This window comes from Abramis brama (assembly GCF_963993115.1).
Source record: "Abramis brama genome assembly, chromosome: 20".
In the NCBI taxonomy this organism is placed as follows: domain Eukaryota; kingdom Metazoa; phylum Chordata; class Actinopteri; order Cypriniformes; family Leuciscidae; genus Abramis; species Abramis brama.
Genome location: NC_139982.1, coordinates 28,441,934 through 28,462,347, shown reverse-complemented (window position 1 = coordinate 28,462,347; position 20,414 = coordinate 28,441,934). Strand labels below are relative to the sequence as shown.

The following is a 20,414-nucleotide window of genomic DNA, read 5'->3' as shown; positions in this document are numbered from 1 at the left end:
AATGTGTGAATTCTGAACAAGCGAAACAGCAACAAGTTTTTAGAAAAAAAAAACATTTAATTGTATCACCATATATAGATGTTGACATTGCAATGAAAATAAAAAAATCAATTGCATGCATGTTGTGTCCATGTTATGATTGCATGCAATCTTGAGTGGGTGTGGCTATCAGAGCTTCAGTTCGGACAGTCGTAAATGTGAATGGCTCTGTCATCACCGGCAGAGACGATTTTTGAGCCTGTGGGGTTGTATTTCACACTCCAAACCTGCACACACACACACACATTATAATTGAACATTTTCAGCATCATTACTCCAGTCTTTAGTGTCACATGATCCTTCAGAAATCATTCTAATATGCTGATTTGCTGTTCAAGAAACATTTATTATTATCAGTGCTGATTAATATTTTGTGGAAACCATGATACTTTTTTCCAGGATTCTTTGATGAAAAGAAAGTTCAAAAGAACGGCATTTATTTCAAAAAGTACTCTTTTGTAATATTTTAAATGCCACTTTTGATCCATTTAATGCACCTTGTTGAATAAAAGTACTAATTTCTTTCTTTTTTTAAAAAGATATAAGAAATAAAAGGGTTTTAAAAAGAAATAAAACCCTAATTTGGGTTACTGAACCCAAACGTTTGAACGGTAGTGTAAATGAATGTTACATAACGTCACTCACCTGGTCTTGATGATCAAAGAACGTGTTCACACATGATCTGCTGCTCGTGTCCCACACCTTCACGCTCTTATCAGACGAACTAAAAAAGCAACAAATAAGAGTTCAGAAACACACAAACTACATTTTGATTCCTAGTTTCCCTTCATTTGAGGTGCATCAGCTCTTGCCTGGACACAAAGTGCGTGTCGTCAGGTGAAAAGGCCACGTTCAGCACCCAGGACCCGTGGCCGCTGAGTGTCCCGGCCAGGTTAGCGTGTTGCCTGTAAGACACACAAACAACAAGAACGTGAGATTCAGATGTGCTTTGAGGTGAAAGACACGTAAATCTGCTTGAATCCAAACGTACACGTCATAAATCTTGATATAGCCATCGTCTGATGCGGTTACCAGCAGCTGAGAGTCTGGAGAAAAGGTCAGAGACCTGATAGGCATCGCATGACCTGGAAAAAGAGCACATCTTATTTGCATCCCACTTATTGGCTACTGTACCTTTAAGACTTCTGTATGTAAACGGTGTGGTATAATCAGTAATGAAGCAGTACAATACACACTACTGGTCACAAGTTTTAAAATAATTAAGATGATTGATTAGAATGATTTATGGAAATTAAAAATAAAATAAAAAAATTAATAATTTAAAAAAATATTTTGAATTGTAATAATATTTTCATATTTTTATTGTATCAAATAAACGCAGCCTTGGTTAGCAGAAGAAACTTCTTTCAAAAACATTAAAATATCTCTATTCCAAACGACTGACTGGTAGTGTAAAAACTGAAGCACATCTAACATTCAACATTATTTCCAGCTGTACTTGTTGGAGCAAATGAAAGGGATGAGTGAGCGATGGAGCGATGCAGGAAGATGAAGAGGAAAAATGGAGTCGCGCAGTGACAGGAGCCGAGGTTTACGGCCCTTGAGGGACGGCCAGAGACGCAAACAGGTTTTTCCACCGCATTCACGTAACCCATAATCACTCTAAATGCATCTAGCAGACCAACGGACTGAACGTCTACAGAGCGGACACTGCTTTAATAGAGGAAACCAAAGACCGCTTGAATCATGTGGGAGAACATTTTCACCTTCCAGCGTGTGCAGGAGTTTCCCAGTCGCAATATCAAAGATATTAATGATTCCGTCTATTGCACCGCTGGCTAAGTGCTTTCCATCTGGACTCTAGAGAGAGAGAGGGAGAGAGAGGTTGTGTGTGTGTGAGAGAGAGAGAGAGAGAGAGGTTGTGTGTGTGAGAGAGAGAGGGAGAGAGAGGGAGGGAGAGGGAGAGAGAGAGAGAGAGAGAGAGAGAGAGAGAGAGAGGTTGTGTGTGTGAGAGAGAGAGAGAGAGAGAGAGAGAGAGGGAGGGAGAGAGAGAGAGAGAGAGAGAGAGAGAGAGAGAGAGAGAGAGAGAGAGAGAGAGAGAGAGAGAGAGAGAGAGAGAGAGAGAGAGAGAGAGAGAGAGATTAGGACCTGGAAAAACAGTATATTGTTTGGAAAATCAGCATTTTTTCAAATATTCACTTTAATGTGTCTTGTGAGTGAAATTTGGATTGTGTAATTTGTGAAATCAGTTCCTTTTTGAACAGATCGCCAAATTAAATTGTAAGACTGATACTTGTTTATATGTTTCCCAATAAATTTCCATGATTATTTTTATTTCTTCTCTCATGGTTTGTGATTACTGGAAAATAATAGCAAATAACACTCAATAATCTGTTTCTTGCAAACAAAATATTTTAGAGCTGAGCATAACAAAAACATGCATGTTCAATATGTTCAACATGGATTTTAGAACGTTTTAATTTTACTTACATTCATTTTTCTGTCTTCAGTGACTGTGGAAACTTTGTTATGTAACATTTCAACAAGACATGAAATGAAACGCTCTAAATAAAAGTCTATGATCTTTTGTATGTTTGATGCATCAGTGCATATTATTCTGAAAATAAATAAAAATAAATCTTATTTCAAAATAAATAATGTGATAAACACAACCGTTCAAAAGTTTGGAGACAGTACGATTTTTAATAGTTTTATTTGGCACGGATGCATTAACTTATTTAAAAGTGACAGTAAAGAAATTTTAAATGTTTTCAACATTGATAATAATAAGGGATTTTCTTAAGCAGCAAATCGGCATATTTAGAGTAATGATGCTGAAAATTCAGCTTTGACATCACAGAAATATATTACATTTTAAAAATATATTAAATTGTTATTTTAAATTGTAATAATATTTGACAATATTACTCTATTTTTGATCAAATGATTGTGGCCCAACACCACTGTGCACTGAATATTAAATTTTTTGTTTCACAGAAATAAAACAGTAGTGCCACTGACTTTAAATGCATTCAGATTATCGTGACCCATGCAGAATCATTTCAGACACTCAAAGATTCTTACGTAGGCGATGCTCAGAATGAATTTCCCTCTGGTGTCCAGCGAGTACTCCTTTTTCCCGCTTTCCACGCCGAAGACGTTGACCTTCCCAAGATGGCTGCCAGTGGCGATGTATTTGGAGTCGGGAGAAAAGGCGACCGCCCAGGCGTCAACTGCAGACGGGAAAGAAAGAGTTCGTCACACCAGTTTTATTATATACTATTAGAGTTTTCTGTATTTTCTGTGTTCATTTTAATTTTAAAGTGTTTGTTTTTTTTTTGTTTTTTTTAAGTGCCCCTATTATGCTTTTTTTTTTCAAATATTACCTTTCAGGTAGAGTGAAATATAGCTGTTTGTGAATGTAAAATGTCCACTAAGTTTCAAAAATGTATGTGGGTGACAAATAAAGTGATTGTCTCCTAAAAGAAAGATTTGACTCTGAACTGCCGAAACGAGTCGTCAGTAATTCCAGTCTCACTTCAGTCTTACAGTTTGCATAATGCCAGCCTGGTTTTCATTGGCTGTCCGTGAACACCGTCGTCTTTGACCCTCAAACACTAGTTGTAGCTGAGACTGGAAGAGTTTGGATTGTGTTGTCGAAGTGACGAGAAGCTCACCTGGACCTGCATCCATGGACTTGATCTGTTTACCAGTCTCCAGGTCCCAGAGTCGAATGTGAGCGTCAAGAGAGCTGGAGGCGGCAATTGCTCCGTTCTGACTGATGTCCACCGACACCACACCCAGCTGGTGACCCTCCAGCGTCCACTGCAGCTCCAGCTTTTCGTCCGACCTGCGAAACATCAGAAAAAGTGCCGTATGTTCAGAAACAAAGAAAAAAAACGTTGACACTTCAGTTGCACTTGTTCATTTACCATTTCCACACTTTTACCAGGTCGTCCAAAGAGCCGGTCACAATGGTTTCTGAGCCGTCCTTCTCGCTGCGACCCCATGCTGCTGTCCAGATGGCATCTTCATGAGCTGCAGGGGCAAGAACACTGTGTGTATAATATAATATCATACATACATGCTGCCTAGGTAGACAGCTCACTAGATTTTTGAGCTGTAACTCAGAACAGATAACTATGTGTCTGTGTGTGTGGACTCACCATGCTCCTGCTTGAATAGTATACTGTACTAAAAACAGAACAATTCACATATTTATATCACATACAATCATTATTCTGATTAACATACGATAACGAAGACTGATAAAACATGCGTGGAAATACTCGAGCTTAACTCACCTGTGTGCTCATAGTCTTCGTTTCAAAGCCTGTTTATGGTGGAAAAGAGCTCCTGTGACTTTATAAGCGCGTGTGTGATCCGTTTTATGAGTTATTCTGAGTTTACAAACTCACTTCATACACACGGATGCTAGCGTATCTTAGCTTATGACTTAATAAACTGCTTCTGTAAGCCTTCGACGTGTCCTGAAGAGGTATTCGTGAGTCCGCGATAAAGTCAGATAATCCTTAGGATTTGTTACATACATCAGAAGGAGAATTAAAGCGCTTTGTTAACAATAATAAACACCCGCACTCATTCTGACTAGAGAGCCGCCATGACACCTGCGCGCAAAGCACCATGGGAACACACGTCTGACTCCGCCCTCTCTGTGCCGTTCAAGTCATGTCGGATAGATAATAACACTAATATTCCTGCTCTATAATAACACTAATATTCCTGCCGTCTCTATAATAACACTAATATTCGATCGTACTTGAACGCCACCACAAACTAAGTCGTAAATACCATGGTAAATACCAACCAATGGGACGCTCGGGATTTTCCTGATGCAGTTGAGGGCGTATCACTGAAAAACAATACTTTCAGGTATTTAGCAGTGACATTGTAAGTTTTTATTTTTTATTTTTTTTACAACAAAATAAGCCAGTTGTCTGCACAAAGCATGGTAATTTAACAATACGATGAAAATTAAAATTTCCTTAGATCAAAAACTAATACTATAATATTATGAATAGTATCAAATAAAATATGGCAGTAATACAATAATAGTACCAATATTTTAAATAAAAACAAAATAATATAATGTAATAATAAATTAATCTGTTATTTATAAACAAATCAATCAATAAAAAAAAAAAAAAAACATGCACCAGTGATTGTAAAATAATAGTATACCAATATTTAATAATATAATAATATAATACAAATTAATTTATTTAAAATGAATAAACAAACAAATAAATAAAATAAAAATATACAAAGCATCAATACAAATAACAGGTGGGGATAGTAAAAAAAAAAGTCTAATTATTTAAAATAAATAATAAAAATTAATGATAATATAATAAGACAAAACATTTATTATTTATAATAAATTTAAATATGAATATAAACACATGTATAACATTTATTTTATTTGCATGGCTAATAACTATAAGTAAAACTGTCTATAGACAATTTCTCTGTCGCATTGACCTCTTTTATTGCTTTGCATTCAGTTTCTGATGACAGGATATTTTAAAATGCATATTTGTTCTGTTTTTACGTCAACTCAAAAGCCGTTCCTTCTGCTGCTACTGTCTTGAGGCGCTAATAGTGAGTCACAAAAGAAAAGCAGAAGACATTTAAACACAGACTAACTCAGACGAGACTTCTCCCTCCGTACAAGATTACAGAACAGTCGAATCAAAGACCTCTCCTCTGTGTTAGAGAGTTAGCCAGACGGAAGTCCGTATGCCGTGTGGGATTTTAGCCCTTTTATGTCTGGAGCAGTGAGAGTTTCTCAGCTGATGCCCTTTGAGATGCAATGTGCCTCACAGAGGGAATTCAGCATCGACTGACCTAGATCTGACTGCGCTAGCGAGAGAGAGGGGAAGAATATGCTGCTTTATGGCTTAGATGAATGAAATATGGTCTATTTTATGGCTCCTAACTGCTTATACAAGACTGCAGCAGTTTCCATAACATTCCCATGATGTTTAGAATTATTTATTACTGAGTTGAATGGCTGTAGCAAAGAGAGGCTAATTGTATATTGTCACATTCCAGCATGACAAGAACTAGCCTGGCCCCCCTTACAAAAGAGTAGGCTACTGTACCACGGTACACAGTGATAGAATCAGTACTATATCATGTTACTGTTTGATTACCATATTCATATACCATGGTGTATACATAGTTGCCCAAGGTATACAACGGGGATAAGAAAAATGTGCTTTTCACTCTTCCCATAGTGTATGACTTGCAGAAAAAAAAAATATACGTTTGTATTGAACATTGATGGAGCGACAGAGTTTGAGTAAAAATAAATCGTAAAAGTATTTTTTGTTTTGTTTAGAAATCTTATAGACGTATGCATGGGGCAAAAGGCACACAAATACATATGTTTTTAATAATGTCTAAGTTCAAAACAATCGTTTTAGCAAAGTTTGTACTATTTTCTGTTTATTTTGATAAATAAAAGAATTAATTTTTGTTCCTCAGAGGAATTCAGTATTAATATTACTGTAACTCTTGTTGCAGGGGAGATTTTAATGGACTATTTGTCTTAGCATAATTTAAATCAATGTTTCATATCCAAACTTTTCATTTTTTTCATTTTGTTGAGTAGCCGTGTAATACGTGAGATAATGTACAGTTGGAGGGCATCAAAACCCAGCATAATTTCGAAAATATTAGGCGTACTTGACCTCGACCACAAAACATTTCAGTCAAAATAAATTCAGTTTTACTTTAGAGATCCATTAAATCCTCCAACCCAATCGTCTGTTTTCCATTTGTATAGTGGTTAATGTGGGTCTGTTGCTTTTAGCTCTTTTTTTTTGTGCTCTAACTCAGTACAGTCAACTAAAATGATCATCAGTGTTTAGCTGTAATTAGTGCTTAATTTGATCATGTTTTTGAGTTTCGTTTTCACAGCAGAACAGCTTGTTCTGTTTCTCAAGATGAAGAAGCTGTTTGTCTCGAGATGCATTGTACTAAGAAAGCATTTAACGTGCCTTCTGGAAACCAGTTAGCGTTTAAGAGGTTGTGGAGTTCATTCGTGTCCATCTCCGAGAAGAAAAGCTCAGCGTGCGGCGTCAGAACGAGCTCTCGAAAGCTTCTCAGACTGAATCTGAAAAATGACTGCTCCTGGTTTCTCATGGCTTAATACACTGAAATGAACTTCACCAGAGGGAGAAACGAGTAAGGAAGCCTTTTCACGGCCACTGGAGTGTTTATATGTGGGAACTGAGTTTTCATTCAAGTACTTTTGAGGGCAGGAAACGGTAGAATTGAAATATAAAGACCTTCATGCTGGACAAAGCACAAAGCTTGTGACCAAACCTAATTAAGACCTTGTACAGAAAGTATTTTGTCATCATGAAGGACTGTAGCTGTGCTTTAGTCCGGCAAACATAATGAGATGCAAGGCGTCCGGGAATTGGTCTAATTTTGCTGTTCTGACAAATGCTTGATTCTGATTGGTCAACCGCAGCATTCTGTGATCAAATATTTTTGCATAATGACGGCAGTGCTAGTTTCATGTTTCTCCTATAGCAAAAGTTATTATTTTGTACATTGTAATATATATTTTTTATAATATATAATAATAATATATTTTTGTAATATATTTGTCTTAGTGTAGGCTTTAAAGTAATATGCTACTAAAATATTAAATTATTTAAACTCAAACATCTTTTTTAAATTTGTTGAGTAGCTACATAAGATAATGTAAAGTTAGCCGGTCATTAATTGCAAAATAAACCCTTTAAATGTTGACTGACATTTGAGTCGCATGTTGTAGTTCTGCTTTAGACGGCATCAAAACCCGGCATTTCTCAAATATTAGGGATGGCTTCGACCTCAAAACATTTTAGTTAATGTCTTCTCCTATCACTCCATGCTCTTGTTCTTCTTATATGATAAAACAATTAAAACTCAAATTAATATTTTGTGTCAAAAAACACACACACACACAAAAAAAAAATGCAATTACAATTTTACAATTATACCATTTTTGCACGTTTTTTTATGAGTGTGGGGAGGTTTATCTGATGTAGATGATACCCCAATACTAGAAGCAAAAGGGCGGCGCTGGGTGGGGGTGTGGGGGGATGTATGTATATATACACACACACACGCACTTTTCCCTAATTTTAGTTTTTAAAATTTAATTATGATTTTTTTTCTAATCTAAAATTTATAAATAGACTACTGAAAATGTATATATATTTATATATATATATATATACATATATATATACATACACATGTGTGTGTGTGTGTGTGTGTGGGGGGGGGGTGTATTTATTTGCTTCTAAATGGCTAAAAAAAAAATATCGTAAAGCTGCAAAAAATGACTCTTTGTTTTTTCCAGTAAATACCTAATCATTTCTGCAGCAAGGTAAAGTAGTTTGTAAGAAAGGGTCGGAGTTTAGGTGGACTAAACGATTGGAGAAGTCCAGCATTCGTCACCAGAGAAAATAGTTTTTTAGTTGTTTTTTACAAGCTCAAAAAAAAAAAGAATAAGAAAAAATGAAAAATGCACGGATGAATCGTTCACAATACGAATCGTTCATTGCACTGGCAGAATGTTCCACTTTTTTTGTATAAATCAAGTGAATAAATCTACAAGTGCTGTAAGACAAAATACACCTTATTTTGTATTAATATCCCTTAATATTAAAGATACATATCTAAAAAAAAATCAATATTGCTTATCAAGAAAATTTTACTTGTTTTAAGGCAAAAATACTCACAAAGCATATGAAGGCAAACTTTGGCATAATATCAACTGGCTCAATGAAACTCCAGACGGACTGATACAAACCTGAAGTTGCATTGCAGTCGGACAACCTTGTGATTTTCCCGAGTGAATCCTGTCACCTGTGCGGAGGCGCTACACAAACACAAGTGTTAAAAATCACAGCTTGAGTGCGTGTCACGGATCACTGGACACATCAGGACGGGAATACAGTGAAAACAACACACACACACACACGTCACACACCCACAACACGGAGTGATTTACTGCTGAGGGATGAGAGGGAAACATTAGTGGATGCTTTTGTGGCTGATGCTGGAACAGGTTGCTTGATGCTGCAGTCTGAACGGTGAGACAGCAGCTCTGCCAGTGGGGCGGGAGAGAGAGAGAGAGAGAGAGAGAGAGAGGGAGAGTGTGTGAGAGAGAGAGAGAGAGAGAGAGAGAGAGAGAGAGTGAATGAGAGGGAGAGAGAGTGAGTGAGAGAGAGAGAGAGAGAGAGAGAGAGAGAGAGAGAGAGCGAGAGAGAGAGTGAGAGAGAGAGAGAGAGTGTGTGAGAGAGAGAGAGAGAGAGAGAGAGAGAGAGCGAGAGAGAGAGAGAGTGAGTGAGAGAGCGAGAGAGAGAGGGAGAGAGAGAGACAGACAGACAGTCGAGGCGAGAGGGAGAGATAGACAGACAGTTGAGGCGAGAGAGAGAGAGAGACAGACAGACAGTTGAGGCGAGAGAGAGAGGGAGAGAGAGAGACAGACAGTTGAGGCGAGAGGGAGAGAGAGAAAGAGAGAGAGAGACAGACAGACAGTTGAGGCGAGAGAGAGAGAGGGAGAGAGAGAGAGAGAGAGAGAGAGAGAGACAGCTGAGGCGAGAGGGGAGGGACAGGGTGAGTGAGAACATAAGACAGAAAGGCAACGGACGATCACAAAGAGAGTAGAAAAGGAGAACAAGTGTAGCGAGGGACCAGAGGAGAAGACAGAGCAGGACAATCTGAAGCTCAAAATGCCTCCCAACTTCGCCGGCACCTGGAAAATGAAGAGCAGTGAGAATTTCGATGAACTTCTGAAAGCTCTCGGTAATATTACATTCATCATACATCATATATTGGCTTGTCACCTCACCTGCAGGCGTTCACGTCAGAACGACTCGGAGAGGATGGAGAGATGGTTCAGACTAGATTCGGCTCTCGAGGAGATGTTATCATACACTAGAATGCGAGAGGGCTGATTATTCGCATTTATCACGATGGGCGAGGTGGTTAAAGTGGGTCACATGGTTGTTAAAGTTAACTGAGGGCTTTGTGTTTGGTATATTCACTTCAGGGGTTTGTTTCACTGTAAGACAGGGAGGTCTCAGAACGGTTCGGAAAGAAACATCAGGCAGTCTTGAGCAAAACTCTGGGTGTGACAGTGACAAATCTGACATTTATGCATTTGGCAGATGCATTGAGGAATGTATTATATGTGCGCTCCCTAAGGATCAAACCCATTGTGGTTGCATTGCGAGCACTTTACTAGTTGAGCTACAATTTTATTGCTTTGTCAAAGCTCAGAACATTGAAGTATTAACTTTGATTCAAAACAGTGTAACAATTTTTATAAAAAAATATTTATTATTATAATATTTATTAATATGTTGAATTAGCTTTTTTTATATTTATCATTTTGTTTTTTAAATATTTCTATTTAGCTTTTTATTACAGTTTGACTAATTTTTTTTTAGTATTTCAACTTAATTTTAGTTAGTTTCCAATGCAATATCTCTAATTTTCGTTAACATTTTTTAAGTTTATAATTAATTTATACATTTATATAATAATAATATATAAAATATTTATATTGTATATTATTTCAGCTTTATTTATTTTTTATTTATTTTTTTTTTCAGGATATTAATGTTTTTTGTTTTAGTTAGCAATAGAAAATAGTCTCAAAAAATAGTCACAAATAAAAAAAATCATTCACATACAGTAAAATGCACCTTTTTCTTCCTAGGAGAGCAAATGCAGTCTATGAGATATTAAAAAGATCAAATTTTAATGTCGTCTTACCAATTCGCAGGTTTAAAATAGGCTGTATTGAGCCGTCACACTGTTTTATGAGAATGTGCATATGTATTTGAAGCTGCATACCAGTGTTTTTTGGTTGCAAACTGCTGCTAATGTGATCAAATCCCACAGATGTTGCTGGTTTTAAACCACGTAGGCTGAATCTCTCCGAGGTGGGTACCAGGATGAGCCGAGGAACACCCAGAATGAGAAAATACATTTTTCAGGAGTTGCTAATCCACTCACGTCTTTCTGTAACAACCGTGCTATGGTCCAAACCAGAGCAAAAATATTCAAACACTCCCAGAATTCCACAGATTCATCCTGAGGGATCCTCATGGCAGAGCACTGAAACAAACTCTACTGAGGACATTATAATTTGAGAGAACAGCAAGCCTGGAATTATGTTAAATTAGAATCAAGGCTAAAACAACAGAAAGTTTTCTTAGTATTTCTGCTTCGAAAAAGCTTTCTCATTCCTTCCAACTTTACAATTTGTATATTTTACGCATTGCACTAAAAGTATGCACTTAACCAGTGATGGGAAAGTGCATTTTATACATGCAAGACTGTGTTAGTCTACACTAGTGTATTGATGTACGTTTGTTGTGTATTGTTCATATCTTTAAAACTGCACCCAGGTGTGAATGCTATGCTCCGGAAAGTGGCCGGTGCGGCTGCAGCCAAACCGCACGTGGAGATCCGACAGGACGGAGAGCAGTTCTACATCAAGACCTCCACCTCTGTGCGCACCACTGAGATCAGCTTCCGCATCGGAGAGGAGTTTGACGAGGAGACGGTGGACGGCAGGAAATGCAAGGTGAGTCGCATCACCGGCGTGTGCGGATTGAGGAACGAGACACGGACCCGCTGAGCTTCACAATGGCCAGTTAAGCCCCTAAAGCCACCCAGGGGCCCGGGGACACATAAACAAGCGTCATTTGAGAACTGTAGGACAGAATTACAGGTGGAGAAAGCTTAACGGGAGAGAGAAGGAAAAATTAAATGCCACTGAAAATCTCCAGTGGAAAATTAGCGTCAAGGAGCCGTTCATTTGAATTTTGATGAACATGAGTTTGAGTTAGGCTTGCATCATTTTCTGATCCTATATCTATCTATCTATCTATCTATCTATCTATCTATCTATCTATCTATCTATCTATCTATCTATCCTATAATTAATAAAGTAAACCTAACTCAGACATTGGGCTCTATATGACTTCAGTGATTCAGGTCAAATGATTGTGAAATAATGATTGTGTTATAACACAACCAACACCATCGGATCACCTTTTCTATTAGTTCATCTGGCTGTTATAACCAAACAAAATCTAAAGTTAATGATTTAAGGGTCAAGAGCCCAACTACATCAAACACTGATCACCATAATGGTGACATAAAATGATGGTTTTCTCCTTCAGTGATTCTGCTTGTTAATATCAGGTGTCTTCAATGTTGGCAATAAAAAATAAACAGTTCTTAATTCATCTTTGACGTCTGTCTGTTATTCAGATATTTTTGTTAAAAAAAAATTGTTGTAAATTTTACTCATTTTAAATGGTTAACTTTTAAGGAATTAATTTGATGAATTATTACTCAATTCTAATTTGTTCAATTTAATTAATAATATTGCTTGTAATCTGTTGCCACAATTTTATTGAGTAGATATAGCGTATTCATTTTTACAGTGCATCTATCTATCTATCTATCTATCTATCTATCTATCTATCTATCTATCTATCTATCTATCTATCTATCTATCTATCTATCTATCTATCTATCTATCTATCCATCCATCCATCCATCCATCCATCCATCCATCCATCCTGTATCTATCTATCTATCTATCCATCCATCCATCCATCCATCCATCCATCCATCCATCCATCCATCCATCCATCCTGTATCTATCTATCTATCTATCTATCTATCTATCTATCTTGTATCTATCTGTCTATCTATCTAGTATCTATCTATCTAGTATCTATCTATCTATCTATCTATCTATCTATCTATCTATCTATCCTGTATGTATGTGTCTGTCTGTCTATCGGTTTATAAACAACATATTTATATGTACATTATTTTATTTATGTTATTCATATTAAATTAGTAATTTCTGTATTCGTTTTTTTAGTCCATATTTAGTTTTTAAGCCAGTTTTTTTTATTTATTTTTTTACTTATTTACATGTATCTGTAAACTTTATTATAATTTACAAATTTGACAACTACGTTATCGGCTGTTTTATGATGCGAAAAAAACGTAATGAATGTCCCTAATTAAACTAATTAAGCAAACTTAACCTTCTCGTTTTTTTCTCGTTTGCTTAAAATCCACTGTTGCAGCATTGTGATTCCCCTCAGAGCTCAAGTCCAAGGCTTTAAATTCTTCAGTGCAGAATTTTCAGAAATGGCTATAGAGAAAATGAATGAGTAATAGACACTTCAGAGAAACAAATCTCCCACCGTTGAGCTCAGCGAGCACCTAAACGCTGGTAACGGACACCGCTGTTTTTCAGATAACTCCTCTGGACATCCCGGACTCTGATTTCAGACGATACACGCTCAGACACGTTTATGTAGATTTACATTAGTTCACCTCGCATCCATCAGGACAAATTAGCCACTAATGTGAGCATCAATTTCCTCAGCATGAGTTTGTCCATCTACTCTAATTTCCCTTCAGATGAATCTTAATGCCTCTATATCATCTTAATCATGTCGTTTTGCAGAGGTGCAGTTTTAATTCCACCCTGTTACTCGAACAGATCAACAAAAGCCATTCAACACAATAAAATGTAGAACCTCGTCCATAAAAACGAGAAGCGAAACCCTTATATTTTATTTCACTGACCTTAATAATATCGCCTCACCAAGCAAAATGATGGCATCATCAAACTGTGAGAAATCTAAACCTGATGGTTTCAGACTGCAAAGCTCAGCAGAGAGTGAGTTTCAACAATGTTTTTGTACATGACAGTATAGAGTAAAACTCAAAAATGATTCAAGGGCAAATCGGATGTAAAAAATGTCACATTACTAACTACTCAGCATTTTTGGGCATGACAGTCACAAATGTAATTCCCAGAAATTCTGTCATTTTGAGAGACAGCCTCCAATTTTAAGTTTGTCGGTCTTAATAAGAACAATATTGAATCAAAGGATGTTGAATAATCAGAATGATTGATTCCCATGCAATTCAGTCTTAACTTTAAGAAGCCTCCGTCATGGAAATTGCTTTGTTGTTAGAGAGATGTAGCGAAAAGACGGGCGTATAGACAAGGATTTGACCTCATTTTGTTCTGGAACAGACAGCAGTGGGAGGGGGATTATTTGGGAGTCTTGCAGCCCCTGAGAGTCACATAACTGTCTGTCTCAAGCATTATGTGAGCGGAGACATATTAAAGTGTGTGTTCTGTATTATACATGCGTCTTTCTGACCTGCCTATTTTGGCGGCAAAATAGCTGAAAATGTCCCCAAAAATTGGGAAGGGCTGGACCATCGTGGATGAAGCCCAGCATGAAAATAGCTTACACTCTTAAAAATAAATTTGCATCTATGTTTCCATGAAGAACCTTTAACATTCATAGAACCTTTCAAATGCACAAAAGGGTCTTTTAAATGGTTCTTTTAAGGAACTGGTTTCACTGAAAGGTTCTTTAGGAAACCCAAAATGGCCCTTCTGTGGAACCTTTATTTTTTTCCGTCTTCAAACCAAACTGGGGTCTTCAGTCGACAAAGTTTGAATCCCGTCTGGCGAGCATGCTTCCCATAATGCTTACGCGTTAGATCAGTAGACGGAGAGTCTTTTGTGGCTGTTCGAATGCATTCGACCACATGAGCGTTTACACTACGAAAGCAATCCGGTCGAATGCATTTTCGACTACATCTGAAAGTGGACAAACTCAAAAATGTTTTATACCCCATTTACACTTGTATTTAGAGTCGCCCTCTTGTGATCCGATCGAGCAAAACACATCTTAATACCAGGTGTAAACAGGGCCATAATTATGACTTTTAAAGTCTTAATTTTGACTTTTCATAATTTTGACTTTTTTGTAAACAACTAACAAGCCTTTTGAATGAATTATAGACTATATTAATACCTTAAGTTACAATAGTTGGAACAGTGGTGCAACGTCGGAAATCAGGTGCATTGTCTATAAAATGTGCAGATATTTAAATTCAATAAGCTCAAAATTTAAAATTTAGGTAACACTTCATTTTAAGGTGACGTACTTGCATGTTACTATAAGTACTTACTATAGTAACTGTAAATTGTGAATAATTACAAGTAACTAACCCTAAACCAAACCCTAACTGTAACTATGCATGTACTTAATATCTTATTTATTTGAGTAAGTACAATGCAACTATGTCACCTTATAAGTGTAACCTAAATTTATTTTACATTTTCATTAAAATTAAGAACCAAATAAAACCACACATATGCAAAGCTGCATGCATTTAGTTATTTGAATCTACTCAAAATTAAACAAAACGAAAATTAAAAATGTTGCCTTAGCTAAAATAAGTTTTATATATTTTATTTTACTTCAGTTAATGTTTTTTTTGTTTTTGTTTTTACCATGCAATTACCATGGTTTTAATGGTTTAACAAAAAAAAAAAAAACAAAAAAAAAAAATTGAGATCCGAAACGCGGCGATCTCATGCCATATCTAAACAGTTTGCGGTGTTTTAGCTGGTTTTGAAAACGGCGCATAGACCTTATTCACAGCAGCGCCATTTTTTTTTTTTTTTTATGTATTTATTTATTTTACGGAATGAAAGCGAGGCTGTGAGGGATAGACATACGTCTCCTCAGTTGGTTCAGAGTTGGTTGTACTTTTATTTAATGTGTTTTTAGGATTTGTTCCGCTGACGAAACGGCAAAAATCTTTCCAAGAAATTTCATTTGACAAAAAGCTTCTGACAATATGAGCGGTGGAAAATTATTAGTATTCTAGGAGCTTTATACAGCGGATGTAAATGAAAACACGGTAATTGTATCCCTCACAGCCTCGCTTTCATACCTGTCATGGCGCTGCTCTGAATATGGCTTATATTTTTGCTACTAAATCACGCGCGCGAGAGCACAAACGGTTGTACGGAACGAGGGTTATGTGCATTTATGTGCGTAACGTTATAAGTCTGTTGTAAAAGAAACTGGCGGGAATTTTGTGCGAGAACTTTTTCTGCCCACATAAATACGCACATTATGCAAAAAGTGGCCAATAATCGTTTATTGTCATAATAATTTAGAATTATTGAACTCTGGAGAATAGATTTATTGAACTCCATTTTATAAAATAAGGTATTTAAGCATTACCTCAGTAGTCTTGTTGTCGTTGAGGGCGTAGTAACCCAGCCGTTCTTCAGGCCGGTTGCTATAGCGACAGACCGCTCACCTGCCACAGGGCAGAAGCTGAGAGACGGAGAAGACATGGGTGGCCAAGCTAATCGTCTGGAGCTTTTGGTTTTTGGGTGGAGAGACTATTCTACTGTTATTTTCCTTAATTTTAACTTACATATTTTCTTCATTTTTACTTTGCTACTTTATTGTTTAGATCCTATTTAACATGCACGTGCTTTGGCTATACAACTGCAGTTATTTGTCATGCCAATAAAGCACATTAAACAGAGATAGAGACAGAGAGAGAGAGAGAGAGAGAGAGAGAGAGAGAGAGAGAGAGAGGGATGATGATATTTAATTTCGTTTGTGTTGTGTTTGATTGTGCTCTGATTCATTTCAGTGGAGGGATTTTATGATTTAGTTGCCTAGATTTACATTTGCACATTTGGCAGATGCTTAGATGCTTATCCAAAGCCACATGCAGTGCATTCAAAGGCTACATTTGATCAGCATGTGCATTTCCATGGAATTACACCCATGATTTTGGTGTTGCAAGTGGAAGCTTGTTTTCGCCACTGAATGAAAAATAAAAAAGGTCATTGCGACTTTTTATCTCACAATTCTGACTTTTTTTCGAACTATTTCGAGTTTGTCGAAGTTAAACTAGCAATTGCGAGGAAAAAAGTAAGTATTGCGATATAAACTCACAATTGCGATATAAACTCGCAATTACGAGAAAAAAGTCAGTATTGCGATATAAACTCGCAATTACGAGAAAAAAGTCAGTATTGTAATATAAACTCGCAATTGAGAAAAAGTCCGAATTGTGAGATTAAAAACTCGCAATTGTGAAAAAACATTCAGAATTGCGATATAAACTCGCAATTGCGAGAAAAAAGTCAGAATTGTAAGATATAAATTCATAATTCTGAGAAAAACTTCTCATCTCGCAACTTTATAACACACAATTGCGAGTTTATATCACACAATTCTGAGAAAAGAAGTCAGAAATGTGAGATAAAAAGTCACAATTATCTTTTAAATTGTTTTATTCCGTGGTGGAAAAACAAGCTATTTGTATTCAGCTCAAAGTTGAGCTAAATACAAAAAAATTGCAAGAGGGTGGAAAAACGTCTCTTTTTCCACACTGAAATTTCCTCCTCAACACATCCCAAAGTCACCACAGCCAACATACAGACGATGATAGTGTCATATATACTGCCCCAAACATGCAGATTACTGTCAATCACTATGGGGTTTTCAGTGCCACATTACTGAAGTTTTACTTCGGTTAAACATTCATTAAACAGCCGTGGATTTCTTCCTTGTGCTTTACTCTACATCCTGGTTAATCCCTTTAAGACATACAGGGGTCTTTAGATTGTTACTGAAAATGTGTGTGTGTGTGTGTGTGTGAAGACATATAAAGTCTTTGGTATTATTGATTGTAACCGAAGATGTGTGTGTGTGTGTGAAGACATATAAAGTCTTTGGTATTATAGATTGTAACCGAAGATGTGTGTGTGTGTGTGTGTGTGTGTGTGTGTGTGTGTGTGTGTGTCCCAGCTGTCAGAGTTTTTGTAAGTCCTGGCCAGATGAATGAGTGTGTCAGGACGCTGTACACTGTCTCATTTTAAAGGGATTTTAGATCAAGCTGCATAAATTAGTTTAAAGACAGTGCCTGAGGCCAGAGAGAGAGAGAGAGAGAGAGAGAGAGAGAGAGAGAGAGAGAGAGAGAGAGAGAGAGAGAGAGGCACAGATGCGGTTTTGCTGCAGTTCTCTGACACTTTTCATTTATCTGTGGCCCTCCATACACACCCAAATCTCAATGACAAAAATGTGAATTTCAAAACACCCAAATCTCAATTTAAAAAAAAAAGTGAATTCATAAATCATTATTTTGAGTCAAATCAATGAATCGGTTGATCTGATTCACAAAGTCAGTGTGAATGATTCCTTCAGGAATCAATCTGTTTTCAAACTCATTGACTTAAGGATTTGATTGCAGCGGTTAGCAGATAACTGGATGGATTATAAGTTAATATCAAATTTACAGATAATAACAGTTTAATTTCGGTCTGCAGAGTGTGGCCTCATGGGAGACGGAGAATAAAATGTACTGCAAACAGACGCTGGTGGATCGAGACGGACCCGTGACGTTCTGGAGTAGAGAGCTGCGCGGAGACGAACTGATCCTGGTGAGAGACACGCACACACACCATATCATCCCTGAACATTGTGTTGCTCTTCTATACACTTCTCCATAAGGATCAGCTTCGTTACAGAGAAAAGGGACTAACATTTCTCACAGCTTTGTCTACTATAAAGGAAGACTGCAAAGGAAGAGATTGTTTCTGGTGTTCACTTCTCCAGACAGAAGGGGCTGGGTAATGTTATGTTAATATGGTTGAACAGTGTTCTTATGAGAGCTCACTGGCTGAGATCATATTTCATGACTTCAGACAGGAAACAGACTATGGATTTATTTTCAATATAGCTTAACATTAAGAGAGAGAGAAAGAGAGAGAGCGAGAGAGACGGAGGGTGTGAGATGTTTAATGGAGCGAATCGATCATGCTGCTTTTCTCACTTCTGTCTCATGTGACTCGCACTCTGGGTGTCCTTTACAGAAAGTTTTGGCCACCAAAGGGTTCAAACTAGGGCTTAAAACTAATTATTTTTTCCAAAAAATGGTCAGAAAAAGGTGCTTCAGAAAATGGGGATTTTTTTTATCTTCAGGGGTAAAACAAAATTTTACATGAGCGGTTTTTAATAGAGTTTTTTATCCTGTTACCAAAAATTGGTACAAATTATTTTATTTTCTAGCAAAAAAAAAATAAAATAAAAAAAAAAAATAATAATAATAATAATAATAATAATAATATATATATATATATATATATATATATATATATATATATATATATATATATATATATATATATATATATATATATATATATATATATATATATTAAATAGACAAAATGTATAAAACAAAACATGACTGGAATAAACTTTTTTTTTAAAAATATAATATAAAAATTCTATATTAAAAAAATATAAGTATTTTTTATAAAAAAAATAAAAGTATTTTATTGTTTTACCCTTGTCCCAGACTTTTAATCTCAAATGAAAAATAAATTCTAAAAGTATTTTAAATTATTAAAAATTATTATACATACATAATATTAATTCATATAAACTACTGTTCAATGTTTGGTGTCTGTAATTTTTTTTTTATTAAAAAAAATACAATTATTCAGCATGGATACATTAAATTGATCAAAAGTGACAGTAAAGATATATTTATAATGTTACAAATATATATGAAAAAGAATTGTATCACGGTTTCCACAAAAATATGAAGCAGCACAACTGTTTTCAACATTGTTTTCAACAAATCAGCATCTGAGAATGATTTCTGAAGGATCATGTGACTGGAGTAATGATGCTGAAAATTCAGCTTTGAATCACAGGAATAAATTACATTTTAAAAGATATTCAAATAGAAAACAGTTCTTTTAAATAACAATTGGACTGTTTTCACTGACTTCTTTCAAAATATCTCACTGACCTGAAACTTTTAAATGGTAGTGTTTAAAACTACGACCAATGTCAAAGTGATTTATTTAGCATGGTATTTTAGCACACAAAATTGCTTGCTATAAAATAAGCCATTGCAAGACAAAAGGGCTTTGGCCGTTTGATTCCAAAAATGTTTAAAATGTCATTTCCACCACATAATGCTTTCAAACGTGAAAATATTCATGACATTCAGAAAGACAGGCTACGTCTCTCCTGTGATGCACGTCCACTCTTGGACATTACTGGAAGACAAGTTCAATAAACTTGCGAGAGTGTGAAAAAAGTCTATTTTCTAGAAGTCCACAGGGCCGAAAGTGCTGACAGTTGATGAAACACCCGTATGTGGGCCTTGATCCAAATTCAACAATAAAACAAGCGCGTCCTGAATGGGTTCCAGGACAGGCGCTCCTGACGGCGGGCTGACCCCTGAGAGCGAGTGTCAGACGCTTATTCAAGCTGAACGCAGGAATGTGAAGGACCGTCCAAAACAAATGCAGGTCTGACCCAAATCAGAACCGCTCGTTTTAAATCTGACAGTCAGGCCGCTTGACGTTTCTCACGCCTTGGTAAGTGAGTTCAGACTCGAAGTCTGCAGAACAACAATCCCAGAATGCAACACTCATTGTCTTTGGCATTTCGCTGCGAATCTAGGACACATTT

General features: G+C 36.4%; 2 protein-coding genes across 2 annotated transcripts in view; one reads left to right on the top strand and one right to left on the bottom strand.

The window, feature by feature from the left end:
* Positions 1 to 36: 36 nt before the first annotated feature.
* On the bottom strand, positions 37 to 4,660 carry skic8 (SKI8 subunit of superkiller complex). The gene is made up of 10 exons (XM_084094415.1): positions 4,305 to 4,660; positions 4,167 to 4,194; positions 3,933 to 4,038; positions 3,678 to 3,850; positions 3,085 to 3,233; positions 1,767 to 1,860; positions 1,031 to 1,124; positions 852 to 944; positions 685 to 763; positions 37 to 266 (listed from the first exon to the last, which is right to left on the bottom strand). Exons 1-10 carry the CDS (start codon positions 4,314 to 4,316, stop codon positions 177 to 179), a joined length of 918 nt encoding a protein of 305 aa, XP_083950541.1. The 5' UTR covers positions 4,317 to 4,660; the 3' UTR covers positions 37 to 176.
* A 4,368-nt stretch (positions 4,661 to 9,028) lies between these two features.
* crabp1a (cellular retinoic acid binding protein 1a) overlaps positions 9,029 to 20,414 on the top strand; it is an 11,856-nt gene continuing 470 nt past the window's right edge. Inside the window, exons 1-3 of the mRNA XM_084095925.1 lie at positions 9,029 to 9,837; positions 11,451 to 11,629; positions 18,251 to 18,364. Coding sequence (XP_083952051.1) covers positions 9,765 to 9,837; positions 11,451 to 11,629; positions 18,251 to 18,364 — 366 coding nt within the window. The 5' untranslated portion in view covers positions 9,029 to 9,764. The remainder of the gene's footprint in view (positions 9,838 to 11,450; positions 11,630 to 18,250; positions 18,365 to 20,414) is intronic.

Excerpts from the sequence above, each read along its gene's own strand:
- skic8 (XM_084094415.1), bottom strand. Across the intron at positions 764-851 it reads GACACGCACTTTGTGTCCAG|TTCGTCTGATAAGAGCGTGA; the intron begins GCAAGAGCTGAT and ends TTGCTTTTTTAG. Across the intron at positions 267-684 it reads TCTTTGATCATCAAGACCAG|GTTTGGAGTGTGAAATACAA; the intron begins GTGAGTGACGTT and ends GTGTGTGTGCAG.